Source organism: Lagopus muta, chromosome 9 (assembly GCF_023343835.1).
Source record: "Lagopus muta isolate bLagMut1 chromosome 9, bLagMut1 primary, whole genome shotgun sequence".
Lineage (NCBI taxonomy): Eukaryota > Metazoa > Chordata > Aves > Galliformes > Phasianidae > Lagopus > Lagopus muta.
The window spans coordinates 3,433,261-3,460,688 of record NC_064441.1 but is presented as its reverse complement, the minus strand read 5'-3'; the positions used below and the strand labels follow the sequence as shown (position 1 = coordinate 3,460,688).

The 27,428-nt window shown below is 40.7% G+C and overlaps 1 protein-coding gene across 3 annotated transcripts; it reads right to left on the bottom strand.

The window, feature by feature from the left end:
- Positions 1-2,970: 2,970 nt before the first annotated feature.
- On the bottom strand, positions 2,971-17,518 carry LOC125697658 (uncharacterized). 3 transcript variants are annotated; one of them, XR_007378900.1, is made up of 8 exons: positions 14,123-14,295; positions 13,140-13,290; positions 12,236-12,329; positions 11,088-11,206; positions 9,926-10,068; positions 9,038-9,235; positions 7,449-7,707; positions 2,971-3,012 (listed from the first exon to the last, which is right to left on the bottom strand). XR_007378900.1 is itself a non-coding variant. In XM_048955147.1 (7 exons), exons 1-7 carry the CDS (start codon positions 17,409-17,411, stop codon positions 7,596-7,598), a joined length of 843 nt encoding a protein of 280 aa, XP_048811104.1. In that variant the 5' UTR covers positions 17,412-17,518; the 3' UTR covers positions 7,227-7,595. The 3 variants fall into 3 exon arrangements, 2 of the variants coding, with proteins under 2 accessions (XP_048811104.1, XP_048811103.1); XM_048955147.1 differs by lacking the exons at positions 2,971-3,012; positions 14,123-14,295 and adding an exon at positions 17,386-17,518 and having other exon boundaries at positions 7,227-7,707; XM_048955146.1 differs by lacking the exon at positions 2,971-3,012 and having other exon boundaries at positions 7,227-7,707.
- Positions 17,519-27,428: the final 9,910 nt, after the last annotated feature.

Below are 27,428 nucleotides of genomic sequence, written 5' to 3'. Positions count from 1 at the left end.
ACTGGTTGTCACTTCATCAAGAAAAAGTGGTGGGTAAAATTGTCTTAAATGCCTTTCCAGCTTGTCAGCTGATGTCTGAGCAAAATAGCCTATTCTTTGTATTTCTTTGACATTACCACTTAAATACTGCTCTCCAGTCACAGCTTAGTGCTGCACATGGTGCAGTTTGTATGTAATATACTTGTTAATATAGAGACTGTATGAAAATTGAGATCCCAGGTGTAACCAGTCATGAATCTTGATCATTTGTGAGCCACATCAGTCAGCTACAACACCAGAAGTCCTTCCAGCACAGGACTTGCTCTTCTCTGGGTGAGGCTGGACCTCTGGGTGAGGCTGGACCAGAGAGGCCCATTCCTGAGCAATCCTCTGATCTGACCTTCATAGTAAGAATCATTAAGGTTGGGAAATACCTTTTAAGATAAACCCCAACCCATCCCACCACGCCCACTGACCACATCCCTCAGTGCCACATCTCCATGGCTCTGGATAACTTCCAGGAATGGTGACTCCACCACCTCCCTGGGCAGCCAGTGCCAGTGCATCATCACTCTAAGAAGAAATCTTTCATCGTACCCAACCACCAATTCTCTGCAGTGGTCCACCACAATCTTCCCGTCATAAGCACCACAAGTTGCCTTATGCCATCCTCAACAAATTCCACCAACGCACCCACGAGACCAGCAACAGGAAGAGCTCACCCGCCCCCACCCCCAAACAAGGGAATGGGGATATTGAGATGGCTTTATTTGAAGATGAGCATCACTGTGCAAAGCTGGTAGGAACAGTTCATGATAGGTGCTTATAGATTCATTAAGGCTGGAAAAGACCACTCAGAAGACAGGATGAGTCAGGATACCCTTAAGAGGAACATCTAGTTAATTCTAAGACGTGCCATTGACAGCGCAGTCAACTGGGAGACCCAATGGGCTTAAAGAAGAAAGAAAGAGCATCAGATTGCAGCTGATTATTATTGCTAAAAAAAAGTCAGCATTTCTCTGTGAAATCAGTGCTGCTTTTTGCTGTAGCTCAATCCACAGAAAAAAAACATCTTTTTATTTTCTCATTCGTTTCAACTTTTGATGATAGCACTGCAGTTCATTGGCAGCTGCAGCTCTGCTCTCTCCTGTTCTCCTTGTTGGAGAATTCAGATCATATTATTTAGCCCCCCAAATATTAATTGCTATGTCAATCTCTGGTGTTCACTGAGATATCTGTCTAACAGGTAAGCCAATTCTGTGAATATTTTCACTTCCAACCACTGTGTTTTGTCAGAACAGAGTCAGACCCTGAAAGTAATAAAAGGAGATTTAATAGCAAGTAACTACAATTAGTACTGAGGGAGTTGCAAACCCCCTTGCTTTGGGAATGAGCTGTGAAAGGGCTGGCGATACGCAGACTTGCCCTTCACCAGTCTCTAGACAAGAACAAGAGCTAAGCATATCTGAGAAACCCCATTCATTTTCTTTGAAAGATTGTACCTTGGTTCTGCTGCAAATAGCACACTATCCATCCGTGCAGCCCTATCTTAGACTAAAGGATGCATCTCCAAGTAAATTAGAAAAACAATTTATTCTAAAGAAAGTGATGAATTGTAACTTAATTAAAACTACACAGGAAGGCTGGAGAAAGAAGGATTAATTCAGACCTCTCCTAAGGGAACTCCAGCCCTAGCAGTGCTTTGAAAAAAGAGATTCCATGGCCATCCATCACCAGCACAGGAACAGCCATCTGTTATTCCCAGGGCACAACTTCTCCCAGGTAAAAGGCTTCACAAATGTACCTCTTTACCACAGTGTGCTTCCTGAGCCCAGAAATCACTCACTCCAAAGTCAGCTTGTATTTAGAAACAAAAAGAAACGGAGATTGAATGGGAACACAGCAGCAGCCTGCTTCTGAAAGATTTAGATTTGCAGCAGACAGAAGAAGCGATGCAGAGCACAAAATGCACCCTTAATTCACAGCACAATGGCCAAAAAGGGTGTTTCAGCATGCTGTCCCATGTTGGGAAGCAGAAAGCATTATTGGAAAGCAGATAAATGCCAGGAGAATGCTAACCTTCAGCAATATATCTCCTGCAAAGAAACTTGTTTTCCAGCTGCTTTTTTCCAACAAAGTCACATTCAGTAATTAATAACCCAAACTTTATGGTCTATGAGAAGGTGCATGATAATTTGCTCACCTTTTTTAGCACCACACTGCCTCTTTACTTGCTTCCAGTTGAGTGCTGGCAGTTGTCCTCAGACCATCAGGAGGAACTTCAGCAAGGACAACGAGTCTGGGAGAGCAGAGCACAGGGAGCTCCATAAGCAAGCACTTACACAAAGCACACAACCCCTGCAATCTCCTTCCCTACCGTCCATTCACATCATAACCCTTTATCTGCTCTGCGTTAGAAGCAGAAACTCAGATATTTTTTTCTCCTAATATGGTCACATCATACCTTCCCCTGCAGTTAGCTACAAAAATACCATTTTTTTCTTTCAGAAATAACCATTTCCATGTATTTACTAACCAGTCCACCCCAAGTTCCTAAGGCCTTGATCCTGTTCTTGCATTATAGCTGCCCTTTCCAGCTGCACATACTTCTAAGCTGCTTGATGTTAATTAAATACACACACACTTACTGTGTCACATTATATTTTGTTGTGACTGTAGGTATTTGGGATATCTGAGGCTTTAGTTACTCATCTAAACTTTTCCCACTGTTAATACAACAGAAGACATTACCTTTTCAGGTACTTCTGAGGTCGCAGGTGAGAAGATAACTGGGCACTGCATCACCATCACAAAGAAGACACTGCAGTACATCTTCTGGGCTGCCAAAGCATTACACTGTGGAGCAGAAACACCTCTTCAGTACATATCCAGCCTTTGCCCACCTCCTGGGTATGGACTTGGGCAGGTTGGTCCTGATAAGCTCACCTAGGCTGTGCTGAAATTATCCTGCAGCCAGCACCTGAACCCCTCCAGCACTCAAACATTACCCTTCAATAAGAATGTGAAGACGACCTAGAATTGAAAGGCAGGTTTAGGGTAGGCTCAGCTGTGGCCTTTTCAATAATAGGCAGACATCTGTGTGATAAACACATCCAACTACAATAAATAGGACTGTATCAGGAGAGAAATTTGTCTCAGATTTAGTCCAGCACGTTCAAGCTGACAAATACAATCACAGAATCGTGGAGGTTGGAAAAGATGTCTAAGATCATTAATTCCAACCATCAACCCATCACCATCATAATAATTAGGCACTCAGCTACTTAGAACACTTCTGTACCATACAGGGCATGACAACCCCTTTGACTGCTTCTCTCTCTAGTTAAATTGATGTTATATTCCAATTTCTCTACAGGCACAGATCTACACTTTCTGAACTTAAGCTGTGCTTTTGGAGTTGTATTTGTTGTCATGTTTAAACTAAGACACTAAAAAAAAACTAAACCAAACCAGAAGAGGAAACAGAATGCCAATACTTCAAGTTAGAATCAATAGTAAAACGTTAAACAGAGTAAAGTGCAGCAGGTCTGAGCTCCTTAACCTGCCTTTAGATACTGTTGATGTTACATGTCCTCCAGATTGCACTCACTCTTTAATACTCTTGTGCCCTGAATCAGCCACAAAAAACTCACCAAAAGCTCTGAAAGATTAATGAGGGACAGCTCACACAGGATGGAGGCCTGTTTTATTCCAATTCTTCTACTGATGCATTTAAATCTACAGAACTTCTTGCTCCACCGACACTCTTGCTTTGTCTTCACTGTACCAAACACACCAAGCACAGCGGTGTAGCTGAAGGTGGAACTGGGGATATGGTGGAGGAGGCAAACAGCTGGAGTTGAGATGTAACAAAAAGCTCACAGCATCCTGAGCAACCAAAGGCATCCTGGGCTGCTGTATCATGCTCAAGGGAAGCATCAGACCAACATGATGAAGGTTTTTGCTGCCACACTGAGCTAACGCGGAGAAAGATGAAGGATAAGTCCCCAGGGAATGAAGCTCAAAGATGTGTAACGCTGAGAGCTGAGTATGGGGTGAAAAAGGGCTCGGAGCCCCCAGGGCAGATGCAGTCTTGTTTGGCTTCCCTTGTGTTCAGAAAGATGGAGCTTTGTACATTTAGTACAGAAAATTAAAGTTGCATCAGAGGAATGTCTGACTTCATCGTCAGTTCATCTCAACAGAAACATCCTTGAACTGGCTCAGAGCTCAGGTTGAGAAGAGTAAGTGTAGTAATGCATCACAAATGAAACAGACTGCACATAGAGTAGAAGTGAGAAACATGTTAACACGTAATAAAAGCAAAATGATCTCTGGAGGGGGGGAAAAAAAAAAGGGGGGTTGGATTTCACTCCCCAGGGCTGACTGCACAGTTTCCTGTAGTTTGACTATTCATGAAATTTCTGGTTATTCTCAATTTGTTACTATCCATGCTTGACTTGTCCCTGGTATGCTTGTTACATTTGCTTTTATGACTGCTTTTATCCAAAGCATATGTTGTCAATGGCTTTCTTTCCTTATCTTCAGCGCGTCCAGTCACATAATGCAACAAGATATCTGGCCATTCCAAAGCAAATGTATCTTGGATGATAGATTAGAAATGAAAAATGAATGCTCAGAGACATCTTAATAGCTTTTTTTTCCACCCATGCTTCCTGCCGATGTGCCTCTGTGTGTCTCATGCATGTATCCAGATAGATTAAAACATCAGTCTGTATATTCACTAAATTCATTTTTAGTTGGAATGCTGATATAGCCAGGAAACCATCGAAAATGATAAAGGTTCTTTACCGAGGAGCAAAATTTAAATGGCAGTGATGGAAAACTGCATCACACAGAGGAGAAGGCATTTGATTTTAATCCATCAGGAAGGAAATGGTGACACAAATGAACATAGACTGATCTTCAGAAAGAGGTGCTCGAGGGAAATGGGGGGGTGTTCTTCTTCCCAGAAATGAGCAGCCTCACCATGCCCCTTCTGGTAACCTGCTCACTGGTGTGTAAGCACTTCCCTCTCCCCTTCCCTCCTTCCACACCAAGTAAAGCTGCACTCCTGCAGCTCTGAAGTCACAGGAAGCATTTCTGCTAAATGTTAGGCAAAATTTTGGAAAAACTGCTAACTTTTCATGAAAAGTCAGGTTTGAAGCTTTGGGGATAATCAGAAATAGCAGATTACAGCTGGCTCCAAAGTGGTAGCTATTATTCTAGATTTCAGAGTGTAATCGCAGTAAATGAGATCTGAAAAGCTCAAGCGAAATAAGAGCTCTACTTTTGTCCCATTACTGCCAGGTTTTCTCAGAATCATAGGTTAGGTTTAGATTAGACCAGTCCATAACATAACTGTGGAGAACAAGGGAGGAGAACCCAATTTGCTGCTGGCCCATCTCCTTTTGGGTTTGGTCAGGTATTTCTCATGATTCCTACATGTTCTAAGCCAAAAGCCCATCTTTTGAGATAAGAGAATAACAAAACAATCTCCTCTCCTCATAGCAGATGCAGCAAATCCTTCCAAGCCAAGTGTTGACCATGGCATGCAATCCATCCTCAGCGGTGCTGAGCCTGGGACACCGATATGGGGCAGGCTTAGAACTTCCCCTTAAGGAATGTCAAAGCTGAGCTGAATGTAAGTTTGGCAGAAAAAGAAAGCTAGACAGTAATAATCTAATTTAGAGCCTAAAATATGTATTAACTTATCCATGGTTTGGCCAGTTTCAAAAGGTTCTCGCTGCTGGGGTTTCTAGTTGACTGGAGATGTTGAAATGCATCCAGCGTGCTTCCTCTGCCTCGTGGCTTTTGTCCAGCCAAACAGCTGGAATGCAATTGCTCTTTCTCCCCAGTTTCCCATGTGATATGGCTGATAGTGAACATCTCATTTAAATCTCATTGCAGCAAAGTGACTCAAACATTACCAGTGCTTTCTTGTTCCTGGATGCGCTTTAAATAAGATCAGCAGGACTGCCGGGATATCATCTTGTGATCCTCAGGGACTGCAAAGCCCAAACAACTCAAATAATGACAGGAAAAATGACAAGGGAGGAACCATCTCTCCACCGGGAAATCACAGATCAGTGTCTGTTCCTCCGCCTGTGACCGACCCAGGGCTCAGGTCACGAGAGCAAAGATCTGAGGGAGTTCAATGGAGACAACCAACCCATTCCTGATTACAGGTGTAAGGTGTGAGCGGCGGCCCCCAGGCCTACCCTCCTTCAGAGGTGGTGCTTTCTCACATCCATCCTCAGCTGAGAAGGTCCTGTTTTCACACTTTCCAAATACAGCAGTTGGGTTTTATGTTGATCGCTGTATTATCCTATTTTCGGGTTAATCTCTAGACTCTAGACAGCATACCAGCCTAACTCCTCAGAGTTTTCGACTTCTCTGCTCTTTACCTCTCTGTGGGAAAGACACTCTTCTGGCCCCATTTGCACAGCACACACAGCTTTACTTTGCCTGTCTCAGAGCCCTGGATGCCTTCTTGTTTCTGTGGAAACCGTGCCTCTTCTCTGGATCTGTGAAAGCTTGTTGAACTGTATCAAGGTGATCCCTCATCATGACACCTCTCTGCAGCAGCCCACAGCCTTTTTTCTTGCACAGCATTAGGACATACATTGAGCTAGACACTATTACACAAGCAGAATCGTGTGATCTTAGGTCGTGCATTGCTGGGATGGACTGGTTGGATCGCTCAGCTGCAGGAGAGCTGTACTTTCCCAGGCTGTTCCTCTTGCCCTGATCCAACACAGACTGAGCTGCAGCCTTTCTGTGCACTCAGAACATGCAAGGCTGGGCGCTCGTTATTCCTCGCTCTGTTAATTGAACCAAACCGTGCTTGCAGCCAATACACAGCAGAGAATTTATCGACTGTCTCTGGAATTAGGCAATTCTGTTAATTGTCTTTATTTTCTAGGACTCTGTCATTCTCTTCCTGAGCCATTAAGGACATAGCTATTTGTGCACCAGCATGAGCTGCCTGGAAGAAGAGCTAAAATTGAGCAGGAAATGAATCAAAGACAAGGACAGGCACCTCTCACAGATAATTGCATTCAGATACCCCAGGGAGCCATGACAAATCCCTTTTGTGCTCCTACAGCTCTTTTTCCTCATTGTAGCTTTGGGTAGAGGAACCTTTAGTAAACGGTAAGACATTCCTACACAACATCAGCTATCAGCTGACAGACTTCTTTCCTCTTTTGTGCTCTACTTTGTCAGTGGTTCTTCTGTTCAGTTTTTTCCCTTAGCAACCTGGACATTGATCCCTGCATCACTTCCCAGAAAGGACACGTGGTCCAGAGTTGGACATGTGTTTGGTGAATGCAATGCAAGTCAATAATTGTGGGTTATCTTTTACACAGAGTTCCTAGACGAGAAAGTCAGCCAATATTTTAAATATGTGAAACCCATGACATTCAGCATACATATCATGTCTTATTTATAATCCAGTTATCAATACTCACTTGATGACTGTGGTATCAAGAACACGCTCAAAAAAGTAGTATTTCTGATTCAATGCCCCAAAAAAGAGTAGTTTTCATGTACAGAATTTACTGATTCTTTTAAGTAAGGTGATTCTAGCACAGCTGTGATCCCACACAAATACAGTGCTAGAGTACAGTGCACATTCTGGGGAAAAAACTGGTATCTGGGAGTGAATAGTCCTCTGGCAGTTTTGGGACACCATCCAGTACCTTCAGATTTGGCAAACTGGAGAATACACTGAAAAGGAAATGAAAGAATAATAGAAATTGAGACAAATATTCTTTGAGGTCTTGCAAATGAAGTAGGCTCTGATGAAAAACAATCAGCGGATTCAGTGAAATTCAGATATGATTGCGTTGATGGAAACCTTGATTTGGCATTTGTTGCTGAATTTATTTGGTAAAGAACTAATTTATAAATTTCAGTTTTCATTCTGCTGTCCAATTTTTGTATTATCAAACTCTGGAAAGCACCCCGGGAATCTACAATTTGAAGGGAGTAGAACCAAACCAGCTGTCTAATTGTAAAAGAGAGCACACGGTGCGGTGCTGGCCTACACTGAAATTCCTGGACTGCTGAAAATCAAGGATTCACACTGCAAGATGCACAGCTCAACTTTCATCCTCCTGCGATAGAGAAACTGGGCTCTCTGCAAAGATTTCTGCACTTCTGTGGGCATGGTGCCAAAGAGAAATAAATGGTTGCACCTCCTGTTATACCGTTCCTTTCAAGCAGCGTATCAGTATTGCTGATCTTGGTCATTAAGACCACTCCATTTTTTCCTTAGAAGAAGAATCATGTCTGAAATGCTTCCTGAAAGCATTATTACACAGGGCCTTAACCCACATGCTGTGCCATTTGCTCTGTAGCTTCTGAGGTGAGCATGGATTTCAGGGCTCATTCTCTCATTCTCAATACATGTGTCAGGGCTTTATCAGTGCTTGAAAATGATTCTCTCTGTTCTCCAACACTGCCAGTGAAAGCAGTGCCAGAATTATGTACGTGTAATTGACTTAAACGCTGGTAGGACTGGGGGCATGGAAATAGTAATTGTTAAAAAGTGCTCTTCAGTGTTTCTTCCTCTGGATCTTTTATATGTAAATAAAATGTGAAATTCATTATTTTAAATGTAACTTTTAACTGGCACTTTGATATCTGCCTATCTATGCTTAAAAGCACAAGCATTACCATCACATTAGTAAAGGAAAGTCTACAAGACTGAAATATAAAGCCTACTGGAAATTCAGAAAAGCTTCCATCAAAGATGTTCCTACTTTTTTTTTTTTACCTTCCTAGGAAGAAAGGACTTCTAAAGAACATGTTTACATGTTTATCTCAAAAATATCATCCATGTCAGTTGTAGATGGCTGACTAGATTCAACGATTGTAGTTGGAAGATATGCCAACTCTGCATATCACTGGAGTTCGTAAGAAATGCACTTCATTACCCTTTCTGACCTAAGTGTAATTTTTTCTTCTTAGCAACAGGGTTTTGGAGTCAAAATCAGCTGGGAAGAATAAAACAAGGGTGTGAATGTCCAAGTGTGCATGAGCTGGTAAGACTTACTGTTGCCTGTAGCTTTCTTGAAACTCACAGGGATTCCTCTTGAGTACAAGGGATTCAAGCGGAGTATGTCTCAAGTCTGATATTCCACTCAGTGTCATAATGTTATTTTCAGCCAGTGACAGGTGCTGAATCTGAGGTAACTTTGGCAGCTGTCTGAAGGATGTAAAGTAGTTTTTATTGACATTTAGCTCTCTGCATCTGTAAAGTACAAAGCATATGACATCACTGATCACATCTATAACAGTACATACCTGTAAGTCAACACAGGGATGGTTCTTCATCTACCTGAGGTCATGGCATCTTAGAGTTTTCAATAAAGGGCATAAGAATTTTATTCTGAAGGACCTGCTCTCACACTTGTTTTATACTTGTGTTATTTTTGCTAAGCAAGGACTGCAAGATCAGATCCCCATACTTTACACTTTCAGCTTTCATTATATTTTATAAAAGGTACATCATTATTCCTGTTCTCTGTATTATAACTTTCAGTATTCTTAGGCACAGGACATCAAAATAGCAATGGATGCATAGTAAAATAGTTGCAATCTTAACACCTGGCCTCTCACCATATCTTCACTGTTTAACAAGATCTCTTTTAGCAAAAATATCACTGAACTTATAAGACTCGTGAATTCATTATCCACCAGAAATAAAGCAGACATCACCTTTTACTGAGTATCTTCAATTTCAGCATAATGTGAATTCAGAGCAGAAATACAGTGATGTTTTATATTTATATATATGTATATATATATACATACCCCATATAATAATCCCCCAAATATCATATTTAATCAGTTTTCAAGGGTTTGCTCCAGACATTACTTAAGTAAATAACAGTTCTGATATCTATAATACAAAAAAAGACAAGCAGGACATCTTGCCTACCTTGGCAACCGTATGGCACTTAGGTCTGTCAAAGAATTGTCCACCAACCAAAGTTTTTCAACCCGTATCAATCTTTGGAGAATCCTTCTGGAGTTTTCCACCTGGTAAACATCACCCAGGTCCTGAAATGAGAGGTTCAGCTCCTGGCGAGGGAAAAAAATAGAAAAGACTTACTTTTTCTCTGCATTTTAGTAGCTTTATTAAATCTTTTGAATGTCAGAAATCCTTAAAAGGTCAATCTATTTTATCATGCTGCTCTTCCACCAATTAAAAACAAACGGCGGTGCCAAATTTCCTTTTGAGTCACAGCACTGCACTGCATAATGTTATGAAAGTTAGAGTCACCTGAAGCGGTACAGTGGAAAAGGCTGGAGCTTTGCCAATCAGATAGCAGCCTCCATCTCTCTCTATAGTCATGTTCTCCACTGGTCCACTCCCTCCACCCACTCTCCAACAGTCTTTTCTATAATCTTTCACTTTTTTATCTTGTTATTTTTCTGTTTTCTCCCACATAGTATTTTATGCCTGAACCTTCCCCTCCCCTCCCCCTCAGTCATGTGAATCTTTCTTTCAGGTGCCTCTTTTCTCTGCGACTGGGGATGTGTGCGTGCACAGCTATGTGATCACAGCTTATACATTCAATATATAATCTTATCTGGAAAACAATGCTCTGCATCAGCCAAACACTGGTATTCTCCATCATGTGTTTGTGCACAGGGAGGTGAGAACCAGAACACTGTGTAAAGTAAGTAAGTTTCTACATGACTTCTTCCTTGAACTCAGAGAGGCTATAACTTATTGCTGACGAGAGCCAGCAATAATGCAGTACCTCCAGACAGAATAACTGCTCAGACTGGTGTGAGGATAGAGAGGATGAGCTGAAATGGAACCACTTCATTCTTTAGCAGTTCACTCATCAATTTTTTGGCAAAGGATTTAACTAGCTGTTAAATGCCTGAGCACAGAGCTTTATCACCAGAGCAGAGTTGGTTCAAAAATCCAAACTACAATGTTCTCCAGTGTTTATTCCATTTCGTGAAAACATTCTGGTTTAAAGTGTTGTAGTGCCAACCTGAGCTTTAAATTGACTAACTGCAAGGAGTGCTTCACTACTTTGGCTTATTTACTACCATAGTGCAAAGAATTAATGAGAAAGTTTTACAGCACAGTTTTCCCAGTTCTCTTGCAGTTTCTTTTGCCACTTCTCTGTGTCAGTTACTTGTTTTCTTTTTTTCAAGGTATGTTCTTCTCCTCTGAAAAATAGCTCTTCTTCACAAGGCCCTGCTCAGAAAGAAAAGATTTACAGCAGTAGGTTTGATATGGAACCAGCATTTAATTCCTTGCTAAAAGATCACTTACATGCCTGGGAATTATACCTGAAACGTAGAAATATATCTAGTGTTATAGGTGCATAGGTTTCCAGGCTTCCATGAAGTAAATGAATGTGAAGTTGTTCTGCCATTTCTGGGCCCATTACTCAGCAAGCAATGTAAGGTCGTGATGATCCAGCATGTGGTTAATAACTGACATTTGTTCTGGAGCTCAGAATAAAAGCTTTTTCTAAATGGTTGTGCACAGGACAGGCATCTGAGTTCTAAACACTCTATGTATTTGTTTGCATGTTTCAAGCGAGATTACATAAGAGAGCTGCACTTGAACTTTAATTGTACTGAGAAAGAATTATGTTTCCAGCTTGCCAGTCATTGACAACATCTACAAATAGGCTTTATAACCTTATCGAAAACTTATTTGTGTTACTGAAGGCAAAAAGTCAGTGGGTCTATCAAAATGCTTATAGCTTATGCATACCTTTAAAACTCCAACTAAAGGGCTGTGTGGAATGTTTTCCCATTGTTCAGCCCTGAACATATAAACACTGGGTTTTAAAATTCACCTTTCGTTCCTCGTGTTTGATTACACCTTCAGATTGTAATTGGGCCAATTCAACCTTAGAATAAAAGGTATGCCACTGTTTGCAGGACTGGATTTCACTCCTGGTTTCTTGCCTGGCATATGCTTTTAGTGTTCAGAACGGTATCATTATGTTAATGAGATTTTATGAGAGGTAAAAATGAACACTTTAATGCTGAAAAATTTTAAATTAAGAGTTTTGACTTCTCTTTCCTGTTTTCAAAGATACAAAGGTTATTTTCCCAGCAATTAAAAACAGCGAAGATGTACAACATGGGCTGAGATCCTGCCTCTTTTCAAAAGAGTGGTAAACCCCACTTTATCATCTCTAACATTTAACGGCACACCAATAGAATAGAGATGAGGCTTCAACCCATGCGTGTCTTTTTTGCTCTTTACCTTCTCTCACACGGGGACAATGAAGCTGATTTCCTTGAACATCATGTTCTTCTATGTCATGCCAGCTGAGGTACTTGAAGGGATCAGAAGGAAGCTTAAAAAAGGCAAAACAAAGAAGTAAAAGAATCAGTAATGTTTTCCAGTTCTTGGCACTGTACTGTCTTATATTTCTGGCCTTACTGCAGAAGCAAAAACATTCATACATGGTTTCACTGTCTTCTGCCTTAAAACCATCTGGTTAACAGCAAAAGGACACACGGTAGAGAGGATACAATGGCATGAATTTCTGCATGTGTAAGTGTGAAATCATATTTATAGACCATCTCACATACAAAATATCTTGAAGGCAAATGATGCATTCAATCTAAACACGGAAAACCTGCTGCAGCGTTAGAGAACATGAGGTTTCTGCCCATTTTGCCTTTCCACTAAAACTTTTCAGGGCATTTTCCATCCCATTACAGCTGAGCTACACACACATCCAGCAGCTGGTAGTGCTGTGAGGATTCACATTTTAGGTGCAGTTTACCACTGCCTTTTCTGGAGTCACAATTACTTGTATGCACTGCCTCAAATACTGCACACAGAATATCTGCTACCTTTCAGAGCAGTACTGGCTGTGACATTTTATAGCAAATGCATACAGCCTCCTTAAGACTTATCACATACATGTCCATTGCACCCAGTTCCATGCACAGTTCTCAAATGCCTCCTGGGCCATTGAGTCAAGTCCCTGACAATGCTGACATCATAGCATATAGTCTTGTGACTTGATCCAGCTTTGGGAGATAAGGGGAGCAAAACACAACAGGTTCAAAGGTGAAGAAGAGATTTCAGTCTTAGTTACTCTGTCAGTGTCTCTCATCTGTAGTCTTGCAGTCAGACTGATAAGGCAAACACTTACTGGTGAAGATAGCCCTGAGTCACAGCTCTGCCTGATGAATCCTCTGCTTGGTGATAAAATTGGTGAAACAGTGTGTACGTCACTGAGAACGGAGCAGCAGCTTGAATAGGATGTACAGAACTTTTGATTGCTCGTAGTCAGACCTGAAGAACTGTAGAGGAGATGTTAAACCAGTAACAGGTTCTGTTCAGACAAATGCAAACTATTTGACAATAATAGAAGGCACAGAGCAGTGAGGGGCAGGATGTGGCACCAGATGACAGCCTGGTGACTCTGGTCAAACCATAGGTACAGCACTTCCCTCTGGTACCTAGAGGGAACCTCTCCCACAAATACCATTTAGTTACATAAAAGCAGCAGTTTGTTGGAAAACACTAACCTTTAAGATCACAATACGTCCCATTTTCTCCTGCATAGCCCTGTGTTTGTGGATCTGGATTGTAGGACAAGATGACTCCTCTGCTGCATGCTTATCTTAATCCTTTAAGTAAGTTTCAGTAGAATGTCAAAAGTTCAAAGAAGAGCAAAACTTTGTCTATCTTGAGGTCGTGTGTGTATAGGCTTTGCCATTTTATGCCCAATAACACTTCCAAAAGTGTATTTTACATACTCCAAATGGTGCAATTTCTGCAAGTGCGCTTCAGAGATATTTAATAATTTGCAGACTGGCAGCTGCAATTTAGAAATTTACCATGGAATGCTTGAGAAAAATAATTTTAACTTAGTGTGTGCCTACAGCACTACAATTTGACTTTTAGTGAACATGCTCAGCGAGAGCTTGTCTGAAAGCATCAGCTGTCAGAAAGCATCATTAAAACAATTACAGTCGGGAGCAGAAACGGAGAATAAAAACGCAGCTTTAAAATGGTCTAGTGAGGATGGTAATGACAGTTTCATATCGAGTGTAAAAGACAGGCTAAACAGCATGCTGGTTAAAACTTAGCATTACAGACTCATTGGAAAATAATCATGTAGCTACTTACTGCGTTGACCTCCTAACACTTTTGCCTTTCTGCAACATCATCAAAACCTAACATTGCCTCTTGCCTGGAAGCGCACGCTGACTGCAGAGCACAGTACTGACATGTGAAATTATTCCTCCCTTCTTGCTTTATGGTTTCTCTGCACTGTTGTTGTTTGTTTAAAGCAACCAGGGCAGCCATGATAACCCACAAGGGACTGAGAAGCAGCAGAGCATGCTCAGCGTTTCTGAAAAGAACAGCTATGTAGGTGGGCATTTTTAGATATCATCCTCACATAGGCCATTTTCATACGAGTACACTGCTGCAAGTCACCAGGCATTCACACACAGCAACCCTATGAAAAGAGGATTTACAGAATTACAACTTGCAAAAAAGAAAAGAAGGGGAGCTCATATGTAGTCTTCCCTTGGTATCTGCTCTGCTTTCATTTCCCTGTGTGTTCAGCAAAGTCACATCAGAGAAATACAGAAAAATACTTTTCTATTCAAAGAAAAGTTCTGTTGTTCTTCAAAGCTTTTGGGGGAAAAAAAGTTAGGATGCACTCAAGTAGCTGTTGAGAATCACAAGACTTCCCAAAACATTCCTCTCACTGCCTCCTCTGTCGAGGCACGAGTACACATTGCTGGTCCCTTGGAATGTGGGCGAACATATTGTAGCTGGATGATTTCTATTCTGATATTTTGGCAGAAGCCCACTCACCAAATTCTGTGTCAGTGATAGAAAATAAAACATAACTTTGCAGAATCAATATGTGATAGATAACACTTCTCAAATCAGGTGGGTGGTGAGATTTTTATTGGAACAAGTGGCAGAAGGAAGCATTTTTCATCTCAAAACTGAGTTTAATACCCTAACATTATGTCAGAGGATCTTTCAGAAGGAGCAAGGGCAACACTGCTTATTGCTCCCTTTCTTTGTTTTCCTGACCATTTTGCTGTACAATTGATGTAAAAGAAATTGTAATGAATGAGGCAGGATGCAATTCCAAACAACTACAGACCACACAATGCATGAAAGCAACAAAATTTTCTGCCTTGATCGTGAGGCCCTTTGGCTGGATATGAATCTCCAATGACACCTCTGGGAGCAGCGCACCAGATTATGTCAAGCATTAGGGGAAAAAAAATGAGATTCATGATGTCTGTCCAGGCTGAGTCATTTCCTCTCACTTTGCCTGCAGTGAGAAATTGGTGGTTATCATAAATCATAGATCTAAATTCTTATGAGAGAGGAATTAATTTCAGTAATGGAAACCCTCAATGGCAATAACCTTCCTCCATCCTCTCTCTTCTTGGGGTCTGTAGGGAGGCATCAATGATGTCTGTTAAGCAGAGACACTTAGCTATGTTTTAAGAATCCCATAAAAGACGATTGGAGATGAAACTTAAAAACTAAACTCGAAAAACTAACGGCAAAAATCTTTACTAATGAAAGTCCCAGATATCAACATGTCAGTGCCAGTCGTGTCAGTGAAATGGGTTTGTTTCAGCCCCACTAAAGTCTTAGCAAATTTTTCATAGGCAACAAAATGCTGAATTTTGAATTTTCTAATGCAGTTGACTTCAAGTGTAGAATATATTAAAAGTCCACTGAATACTCTGACAAGTTATAGCTGTGTACTTCTGAAGATACACTGCCAAAAGATATTCAGAGTGAAAATGATCCCTCCTGCTTATTATTCTAGTTATTTGGTCTTTAAGAAAGGACTGTCGGTCAGAAGACTTTTCTCCTGCTATAACTGGCAGCTTGATACAGACTTGATATAGAAACATTCTAGGCACTCCTGCACATGTTCGATGTAGCCTCATGGAAAACAGCAACTGGAAAGCTCAGTGGTGAGAAGTATATGGATGAGGATGGGTGAGATATGGAGCAGTGGATGACGTAAGCTGAGGAAACTCTTGCAACTGGCAATTGGAGTAGCTTTGGGATCTGGTCTAGTTTCCAATAGTGTTACCCCCAACCACTTTTAAGGACTCAGGAGCCCCCAGGAGACTTAGCTTTCCACTAAACAATGACTACTTTCCATGTAAATCACCAGCACTCTTGATACATTGGGTCAGCAAGATTTGAGAACAAGAAATAGGGCTGTGTCGTTCTTGCAGACATGCACAGTAGGAACACATCTGGTGATGGCTACAGTTTGATGTCTAGCTCAGCTAGAGGACACATGATGGAAAGGTGTTGTGCTCTTGTTCCAAGCAACATGTCTGCTCAGATTGCTATGCAACAGCAAAGTGCTCCAAGGCCTTTCCATTCTACTACTATGGCAGTGAAAAACACGAATCGCTATGGACTGAAATCTGCTGGATTCTAAGATCATCTTTCAGAAAAAGGAAGTAAGGAAAGGGTGATAAGGCCTCAGAAAGTGAAGAATTCTTATATCTGGGTGAGAGCCACTGATTTTACAGAGACTCAGAGAGGTGGTGATGGATCTCAACCACTGGGACACGTATCTCATTGCCTGCACGATACAAACATTATTTACGTTGTCTCAGTCAATTGCACGTGCCAAAGCTGATCAACAGAAATGAATTGCAGGGTTAACTGGCAAATACAGTTTGCATAGGCATTTAAAACCAAGAAACTCAAAATTCAGGCTGTGCCTTGTTCAAAATGCAGACAATTTACTGCTATGTAGCAGGTGTAGCTTGTATGCGAAGGCTTATTAAAAGAACCCTTTGAATTTAGAATTCTATAGGACTTGGACATTGTGTTTTCACACTCTATTGCCCTTCAATTATTTTTATAGGCATTATAAGACATAATCCAACACTTTGAAGCAGTTTGAGCATAATTTAGTGACAAACACCTGTGAGTTACAGTTACAATGCTGCTAACTGTACCATTAATTATGTTGCGTTACACACCATAAAACTGCCCCCTAAAAAGATGCAATTAACATAATTAGTTCTTATCCACATAATTGTACATACCTAGCAAATTAACTAACATTACGTGCGGCTTATCATGGATCTAAGTTGCAGCCATACAAACACCACATCCCAATGTGTCTTTTGCACATTTTTATAATAAATTACACCTTTTTCTTGAGACACCTTTTGCCTTTCAGTAATCATCCAATGGAACCAAGAAAAAAAAAGCATTTTTTTCTGTTCTCACTGCACAACAATCTCCACCAGCAACGCAGGTTGGTACATTTTAAAAAAGACACTCAATCCTGTAACACTATCTTTCTTGTCAAAGCACGTCAAGGCAGCTGTGCAATGGCTGCACTCCCTTCTCTTCTTTCATCCTCCTACCTTTCCGACATGGCTTGCTGCTGCATAAAGTCCTCGCATCTCGCATAAGGCTACTGGTGCACAGCCAGTGCTTATCTTCCCATCTTTTCCCCTGCACAGGGTGGTAGTTCAGCACCCTCTGAGGAGAGGTGACTTGCCAGGGCCCGGGCTGGGGCTGTATGGATTCAGTGTCTCCAGGGAAACACTGTCACCTCGCAACGCAGTCACGTTAGGAGAAGCTGTTACTGATCTCTTAAGCACACCAAACAAACTCCTGTGCTGATCTCGTGGCTGTCACCAAGCTGCCTGCCTTTCCAGAAGGTGACTGAAGGCAGGCAGGGGATCCCTGTCACAACATCACCCAGATGAATCTCAGGGGTGCTCACTCCACGACTTCACTTTTCCAAATTACTGTCACATTTTTGCCCGTTAGCTTGCCTCTGTGGAAATGGTCCCCTCCTTCACTAATGGCTGTTGAACAGTTTGTTAAACAATGCCAGAACTCCAGATGAAAACAAAATAGATACTCAGAGAGTCTCGTATTTTACGTGCCATTCATTAAAGGTCTTTATGACATGCCTCTTCTCTGGTAAATGTCTTTGCACCACTTGAACACACTCAGCCTTCTTTTACACGAACTTCCATGCTACCTTCTTTGAGTTTGCATCTGAGAATGAAAACTAAACATTTCCCCTTGGGGAAACTTACAGATCAGTTTGGGATTTATTTCTATATTAAATTTTTATTATAACTTGAAAGTTACATGTCCTTTGAATAAGCGAAGCTATTCACTTTAAAACATGTTTGATACAACGTTCCTTTGACTCCCTCATGCCGAAAGGAGCTACTGGCAGCATGCCACCGATGGAACTGCAGCAGCTCAGTATAGTTATGGATGTTGACTAGTCCCTGCTGAAGTTTACTGACAGCTTTTTGACTCTTAGCAGTGGTTATGGAAACCAAGTTTCAGTGCTGTGTTGTTTAAGGTTATAATAGAGCAGTCCATCATGCTCTATTGATCTGCAAGTGCATTTCCCACTCTGCAGACATGGCTTTTTCCTCACTTGAGCTCCTAACCATCCTACTGCAAGGAGAGGGGATAAATAGACTAGGATCAATGTGAAAAAAAATTACAGAGTAAACTTCGTTGCCCACGGATATTGAATGGAAAGTACCATATAGTCACAGATTTCTAGGGTTGTGTTCCCACCTTGCAATTTCTTCACAGAAAATGCATCTCCTGTCCTCTTTTTCCTTTGGAATTCTCTTTCCTCCTCTCTTTTGTCATAATGAAATTCCCAAATGTTGAACTGTCAATTCATTATCTGAAATTTAACAAAATAACCATTCCGCATAGGTTTTGTGGAAAATGTACATCTTACACAGATCACACTTACTATAGGGTGAGCAGAGGACAGGATATTGAGAGTTTCCTCAAGTCTCTGAAGCACATCTTTTCTCTACCTGCTCAGAATAGAAATTAATATTTCATTTTTAAATTAGACAAGACAGTAATTTTGGCCCTTCTTACTTAACCCCACATAAAATGAAAGGCATTAGTCCACATCACAGTCTAATGGGATTCAGAACTTCCACAGCAAATGCATTCCTCATAAAGCACAGGAAAAAATATCTGTGCTCTTTCCCTGAAATGACACATTAAGGTGATGTCAGCATTTCCATTGTAAATGCTGTTTTACAGATCCCTACCACCTGTGCACAACAACGTGCCTCTGCCTAGAACTGCAGCAGCACAAACATCTCTGCAAAAAGACATGGCTTTTCCCACTCTGCCCAATTTTGGCAGTAATTTTGTTTTCAAAGTGGCAGAGTGGGGCAAACACACAGCATGCAGCCACCTCAGCCACATGTCTCCTACCTGCACGTGACTGATCTGACTCTTATCTGTGTGTCCAATAGATCCAGCTGGTGCTCTGCTGAAATATACATGAACCTGTCCCCTCCTGAGACCTGACTAATGGCAGAAACAACTCAAGATATCATGGCTGCTGTAGGCCACGAGAAGCCTTGTTGTGCTGGGCACCACAGAAGGCAGTAAACAGAGTTTGCTCCAGGGAGTTCACAGTCTAATTGAACAGAGTGGACAGACAAAGTGTCAGGGAGAGGCAGTAAGATCATCCCACTCCCTTTCACACAGAATTAACTGAAGTACTCAGAGCATGAAATCCTGACACAAAGCAAAAAATTCTGCTTATGCAGTGGGCTCAGCATCTGTATATGATCACAGAGACCAACTTCCTTAAGATCAGAACAGAGGAGCCATCTGGCTTTAAAGCCCGGGCACTTAAACTGCTGACTTCTTCTGATCTGAAATTATGTTAACAGTCTTTAAAGAACACTTAAATGACATTGATTCGTTATAACATTTTTGATGCAAGGGCACCACACCATCTAAAAATCAGTTTCTCAACATAATTTCATGTAAATCTCTTAATTTACTTAGTGTTAGCTTGATACTGATTGGTGAGAACAGACCATTAGGTTGATCCACCAGCAAAATTAGATCTAAGAATTTAATGCTATTATATGTACAGTAGAAAGTTAAATTTCTATATTGATCTTGCCTGGTTTGATTATTTTCAGGAATTCATGGTATTCATGCTGGATGTTTGAGAGAATTTCTTTGAGCATTTAATTAGTGTGATCTGAATGGATACAGGAAGCAGTAGAAAGGGAAAGCAATATTCAATGCATACATACGCTCATCTGTGTTCCTGCACATAAGCAGGCATACTTGAATAAACTATCTGGTTATTTCATCGGGTTACCTAGGCAACAAGTTTCTTTTTGTCCTGCCCACCTGGGATTCCAATAAACTGCCTCACTTCCAGTGATAGGACTTGGAGAGCATTTACAGGGAAAAGCCAAGAAAAGCAAAATAAAGCGTTGGATGGGAGAAGCAGAGTTTGTGAAATGGTGCATAAGGGTTAGGCAAAAAGGAATCAACAACTAACTGCATAAATAATTGAAGTGAAAACAATATATGCCTGTTTTTCCAAGGTGTTGAAGCCATGAATTCCAAGAGAGTTGGAGAAGCTGTAACCAAGCAACACTACTGAAACTTGGTTCCTCTCTTCTGGAAAAACAAAGAGCTTATATAAGCCACGGTGACAACATCTGGCCAAAAGATTGAGTTTTTCCATTGATTTTATGGTTTTTGGATCATAGAAAGAGATGCTTACTGAATGAAGAATGGCATTTTTATTCAGTTTTAGGGGAGACTATTGAATTGGGCTTTTCTCATAAAATGTCAGTCAAGAATTTATGGATGAAGTTGACTTTTTCTGACGCTAAAGAAAGATCATGTATAAGTAATGTGTTGAGGTTTTTTTTTCTCTGAAGTTTCTTGCCTTCTCTTGCATTTGGCATCTTATCCATGGCTGTATGAAAGAGAAAACAAACTCAGATCCCAAGTGAAGTCAGTGGCATGCAGTACTCCTCTTCATTTAAGTGTAATGATTTCTCTTATTACATTTCTCACTGAAACAACGGATATTTCCACTTTAACCTCCAAACACAGCTTTTTATAATGAACAAAGTTATTGCATCCCTAGCCCACAGGTGCACACAAGCTTATGATTAACCTTTTAGCCCCTAAGAGCATTGCCATGGAACTCAGCGAGGGCAGAGTCAAACCTGTATGTGCAGACAAGGAAAAAAGTATCTGCCAGATTTTTCTTTTTTTTCTTTTTTTTATAAGAGACTGAACCAAGAATTCTTTTATGGAGGCCATGGTTTAGAGCTCATTGAAATTGATAGGCCATCCGTTTTAATGAGCTTTCTGTCAGCCTTGACTTGTCCAAATGCCATTGCTGTCTAACTCTCACAAATTGAAACATCATATCCAAAACTGCCAAAACGGTGTCAGACACATGATGGAGCCACCCAGAGATGAAAACTCTGAGAAGGACAGTTCCTTTTGCCTCCATCCGCATCTTTGTTATGAATCTCACACTTCACCTTTTCACATGTTGTTAACAAATCCCAATGGAATACAACATTCATTAAGTGCTTCCTAATTTATTGAACATGAGTTTCATCGGATAATTTTAATCATATGAAAATCACTCTACATTAATTTTGATAAACAATTTCCTGTTGCAGTCTTGTAAGCTTCCTCTTGCACTTTGTCATTTTAACCACTGTCTCTGGTTATTCTCCTGCACAACTTCCTTCATTGCAGATGCCACAAAATTGCCATAAATTGTATTTATTTAGGTTACTGCTGCCAACTGCTAAGTAGTTATGGTTTTTGTTGCTGTTTTTGTATATTTGCTTGATTGCTTGAATTAAGATCAAAAAAATCATTTTGCTTCACGCATCACAAACTCCCTGCAACATAGATCAGGTAATACGGAAATACTTAGGAGTCACTAAAGCACTCCTTTAATAAACTTGCTTCGTCATATGTTAGATATTTAGGATAAACAGACATGACCTGTTTAAGCATGGAATAGGAACACTACTCATAATACATCTGACTTCTTCAGTCCGGCATCATCAGTGCCAGCAGTTCTCAAGCTGTTCATACTACACAGCCTGACTTTTGTCTGAAATACTTTGCACCTTTCCCTCCCTTCCTCCCAGTACATTCCTGCCTGCCATGAACATCTGTTTTATTCATATACTGAATATGTTTAGTTCTGTGGATGCAGGCACAAACTACAGAAATCCACCTGCACAGCCAATCATTGTATACGTGTATTTACAGATGTGTATCTGCATATATATATACACACATTTGAGTGTGTGTGTACATGCACATCTTTACACTCATAAGTAATGTGCAAAGACAAACAAGAGAACATGGTATAACTACTCTTAAACAGACATCACTGAATTCCAGTGTAAATGGACCTTAATGTATTTCTTTCAAAGCCCCTTCCTTACCCTTCTTTCCTTGGTTTTAATGCTAACAGTATATTCTTCTGCACTACAATTCCCACCGATATTACTGTTTGTGGGACAAAATGCAAACAACCACCTAGCCCTACACATGTGAAGAACAGACTGAAAGAACAGAAAAAACACACAAAGCAATGCAGTTAAGTGAGGCATATAATTGGTTGTTTAAAACTCAGACAACTGCCTTCGCAGACACCAGAGACGGAACCAAGACCTTTGAATGGGTATGAGCAGGCAGAACTTGTTCCTGATATCTCTGATCTTGTTAATCTGTATTCTTTCCCTATCTTATTGTAAAAAAAAATGTGCTTCAATTGACAGCCTTGTTATTCACTGCCTGCAAGGATAATAAAGATGTTTTCTAACTGAAAACAGAGCCTTCTACAATCATAGAGAAAAGCACCATGAGAAGACCCTTCCATTTTCGTTCAAAATGCATCAATCGTGCAACTCTTCACAGCAAATGTTAATAATTTGTTCCCAATTGCTTTCAGCTTGAAAAAAAATGGCAGCCTTATGATAGAAGCAAGGAGAAAAAGCATTATTTCCCTTAGCACTTCTCTTACAGGAAGAATGTGGAGATGTAGCTAGAAACTGACATGGCCTGCCAAAAGAAATGAAATTCAATGAAAACGTGCTTGCGGTGAAAGTCAGAGAATATACTTGTTGTATCACATTGTCATAAAGATTTCACAGAGATACAAGAAATTTGGAAAGGAAGGAAAACATGCAGTCCTAAGGGCTATGCTACGTTCACCTTTCAGCAGCACTAGGGGCATTTAAGCATTCTTTGGACTGCATTCTTTGGACTGTTTTTACAATGCTTTGTCCTTCAGATATGTATTTGTACCTGCTGCTACATAAGTGTGAGTGCTGTGCTGGCCTCATCACATGGGGAATTCTGAGTAACAAGCATTTTACATCCATGAAGCACACATACAATTATCAAATTCAAATCAGACCTACTGGCTTCAGTAGAGACGGTGTTCTCCGCTCTCATATTCAAAAGACAAGACGACCTTACTTCACCTAACGCTGTCTTTCTGCTCCAGTTCTGACATCAAGTCCGCTGGCAGTACTTCACAGAGCACGTGTCTGCCATCACTGACAAGGGCAGCACACCATCTCCGTGCATTAGTCTTTCCAGCCAACAGGTTAGCTTTGAGCAGGATGCAGTAAAGGCAACACTCTGGCTTGAAACAGAATGAGTTCACCTGCTGCCTCTCTCTGCAGTAGCTGATCTCATACAGAATCACCTCTGAAGGCAAATTTATGCTTTTGTTTAGATTCATTTCCTCACTCTTCCTCCTGTGTATTTACTCCACATACACACATCACAGAACCACCCAGGTTTTTAGACTTCAGCAAAGCTAAATCTGTTGCTGATCAAAAGGAGAGCTACGACAGTACCAGTAAAGTACTTTACATCAATAAATTTCCCAGCCACGGAGCTACTTGGCCACTGAACTGATCTCAAACATAAACCAAGCTCACCTTTCAGCTGCTCCACTTCACCTTGCACTGCTAACTCTATGCTATATTCCAGCAGATGAGTAATATCAAATTTCTTTTCTCCTTGGCTTGCACTGGGGGAGAGTTCTGTCTTCAGCAGGAAGCATTACATGGTGCTGTTGCATCTTCAGGCAAACATCTTATTGCGCTTTCTTTTTTTTACTTTGAAATCTTTTCAGACCCCTGAGTTTTTGCAGTCACATTGTGGAAGATCAGCAATTGAGCTTCAACAGTATTCTTCCTTACTTTGCATGCTGCCTTCCTGTTGTGTACATCTACTGAATGCAAAACAAAGCAGTAAGACTGTGCTTGCTCTACAGCTAGCAACGCATGAAGCATTTCTTTCTACATCCAGAATATTCATAATGGTGTCACAAAAGATACAATTCAGTGTGTGACATTTAGTGTGTTATCGTGTGACACCAGATGATTAATGCTCACAGCAAAACACTGGATGGCTTAAGCAAACAAAATTAAATATTTCTTTATGATTATGGAAATTGTTAGATTGCTCAGGGAAAAAATCAGCTGCTACTCTCAAATGCTTCACATTTGTTGCCTTGTTTTTTAAATGCTTTGATTGTTCACTGGGTTTTCCTACCCACACACCCACTGACACTTTGGCCCAGAGAAGTGATTCAGTGAGTTGACTGATAGCTCTGGGCACAGCAGATAGCTGCATATTGGTCTCCTCCTTGCTTTATTATCTGCAATTTACAGCATCATATCACTCCCATTTTCAGCCTCAGAAAGGTACAGTGAGAGTTAAAAAGGGCAAAGATCCTAACCCACATGCCAAACTAGCAGATTGCTCCTTCCCAGGCCCTAGGGCACTGGACCAACTTCACTTGCTGGTCATTTAGCATGGGGTTTATACTGTACTTTAGCAACATTATTTTCTGTGGAATAAGTCACTTGGGCTACAGTCAAGCAGAAGGGCCAAAGAATTGTTCTGAGTCCCATGTGTTCCCCAGCAGAGGACTGGAGCATCCAGTTATGCATTGCAGCAAAACTAAGTAGTGCAAATCACACTGCCCTTTTCCCTGCCCTCCAGGGGAAGGAAATACAGTCTAGTTCTTTGCATGCTTTCATCACATTCAAATCAGGTCCCCAGCCAAAAAGAGGAGGGGTCACAGGCACTACTTCTGCATCTTGGATCTTATCTGTAAAAGTGTTTTCCTGCACAACAGTCATGGGAAGCAAATACGTAACCCACAAAATTCTAGATAAATTCTGAGATGGGGAAAGGAGTGAAGAACGTGATCTTATGCTCCTCTACCATCAGTGTTAGGAAAAACTGAGTTCACAAACATGCACAGTTAGGGTAACAGTTAGGATAACTCACCAGCAACACTTCTATCATATTTGCAACAGCACCACACACAAAAGCCTAACACTCATTGATTCTTCCCCTCTCTATTGGCATATGCTGTCTTCCATACATTTCTGTCAAATGTGAACACATGCAAAATGCATAACCTCCATGTTTCATTTTAAAAAAGTTTTGAAAAGCTAATGTAAATAAGCTCAGCTTCACAGCACTCAAGGAGATACAGGAAGTAAAACATGCCCCCCACTTGAAAACCTTTGTTTATTGAATCATCAGGACACATTACATGGAAGTAGCAGACTCTGATCTGTCTTTTCTTCAAATGCTTTTCAATTATGCCTGCAATGAAGGAGGGTGGAAAATGAGCTGCCAGATGGTTAATGGTCTTACTGAAAAATAGCCTTCTCTGCTGCTTTTTGAAGCCACTCGTCAGGGAACTGTCATAATGTAATCTCTATTCTTCCCATTCATGGAAGGAAGCATATTTCAATCAGGTGTTATCAAGGCTAAGAGAGCCCAAATTAACTTGTCCTAAAGTAGCTTCTCAGGGCACTACAAATAAATCGACTAACAAATTGATGTACCTAGAAAATGCAAGCCAAGTAATATAAAAGCAGCATATGAAGGAGCTCCTCAGATGAAGGTTGTGACTCCTCTTCAGGGCTGTCTGTATTGACAGGACTAGGTGGCTGGTGAGCTTTGCTACTGCCCAAAATGCTGAACGCCAGTATCCCTTTACTTCCCAAGGATTCTCTGCTTTCATCTGTCTACTTAAATTTCAATTTTGAATCTGCGCAATGGCTCTTGGAAGAAGAACATAATGCCAAGAATCCCAAGACTAGAAACAATGGACTAAATCCAACAGTTATTAAAGAAGGGAAGAATTCAGAATAGTTGTTATACCTCCAATTATTAATCTCAGACACCTGTGTCCAATTATGTCCTCAAACATACAAGTAATTCATGGTGTGTGTTTTTTTTGCCAAAACCTACATACAGCCAGCTCTTACTCAGGACACTCAGCTTCTCAATATTCCCCTAGGATTACTGCCCTACAAGGAAGTACTTCTTGGCTTCTTAGGATAGAGTGACATCTTGTGGTTTCTTTTGTCCATCATTGAGGAATTAGCCATAAGAACGTTGACTAACTTTTTCTATTTCTAGTATAGAACACTAAGATCTTGAGGAATATCATACTTCATCCAGTCCCATGAAAGACCAGTTTCACACCTGTGTATTTCTGTAACACTGCAGTAGGGTGAATCACATCCAAAATGCAAAACTTGGCTCTTACTGTAACAAAGTCTGCAGCTGAATGAAAAGCACTTGCATCTAATAGAAAAAGATCACAGCTAGGAGCTGACTGCATCCAGTAAGTAGTACATGCATGAACGTCCTATGCAACAAGTTTGCCACATTCAATAACATTCCAGTTTCTTCTGTGAACCGTAGTGGGTGGGTGCATTATGGTTAATTACTTAAAAGCAAGCGCTTCAAATCAAGATTCTGAATAGACAGTGAAAATTTGCTCTTGGAAGAACACTGAAATTCTATTGTGTAGAACATGTCAAGCTTCTGTTTGAATGAAGTTCTAATCCAGAAAAAATGTTTGCTGCTCAAGATCTTACACTTAAATAACCTTACCACTTTAGTTAACCAGCTTCAAGTCCCAGCACAGCTACAAAAATGATCGGCAAGGCAAGTACTTTCTCCCACTGAAGCTCCCAAGAGCATTTCCAGCAGCACTCCAGGAGATGAATGCAAGACAGAGAGATGACAGCATCAGGGAACTTCATCTTGTGCTTGAACTGTCTGCATCACAGGGTTGCAGCAGACATTCACATCATGGGTCACTTACACAGCACAACCATAGACTTTAAGAATGTATTTTGATACAGCCCCAACACAAAATATATATTTTTTTAAAGACTACACACCTAAACTCACATACAGGACACTAACAAAATCCCCCTTACCATAAAAACACTAAGACAGAAAGAATCATTGATAGTTTTGTCTCAGTAGCAATAGTATCTCTGAAAAGAATATACAAAAAATCTATCTAGACTAAATCTAGACTAAAAACACAATGGAAGATTATATATCTCAAAGTGGTAACAACACTTAAGGTACCAATGAAAATCAGTATTGTTTGAGAGCTGTATTCTTTGTGCTATACAGCAAACATCATAATTTGGTACTAAACCCATTCATATACCAGAAAACATTCATTTATCTTCAAAAAAAAAAGGAAATAACTACTTTGTTAGAACTAGGCAAATATGAAATGAAATAG

What these genes read in the sequence shown, in the direction of transcription:
- LOC125697658 (XM_048955146.1), bottom strand. Translation starts at nt 14,163, where the DNA reads ATGATGTTGCAGAAAGGCAAAAGTGTTAGGAGGTCAACGCA. An exon ending in AGTGCCATACGGTTGCCAAG is followed by an intron (nt 9,236 to 9,925) that starts GTAGGCAAGATG and finishes TGTACTTTACAG; the next exon opens with ATGCAGAGAGCTAAATGTCA. An exon ending in CAAGAAAGCTACAGGCAACA is followed by an intron (nt 7,708 to 9,037) that starts GTAAGTCTTACC and finishes TTTCCTTTTCAG; the next exon opens with TGTATTCTCCAGTTTGCCAA.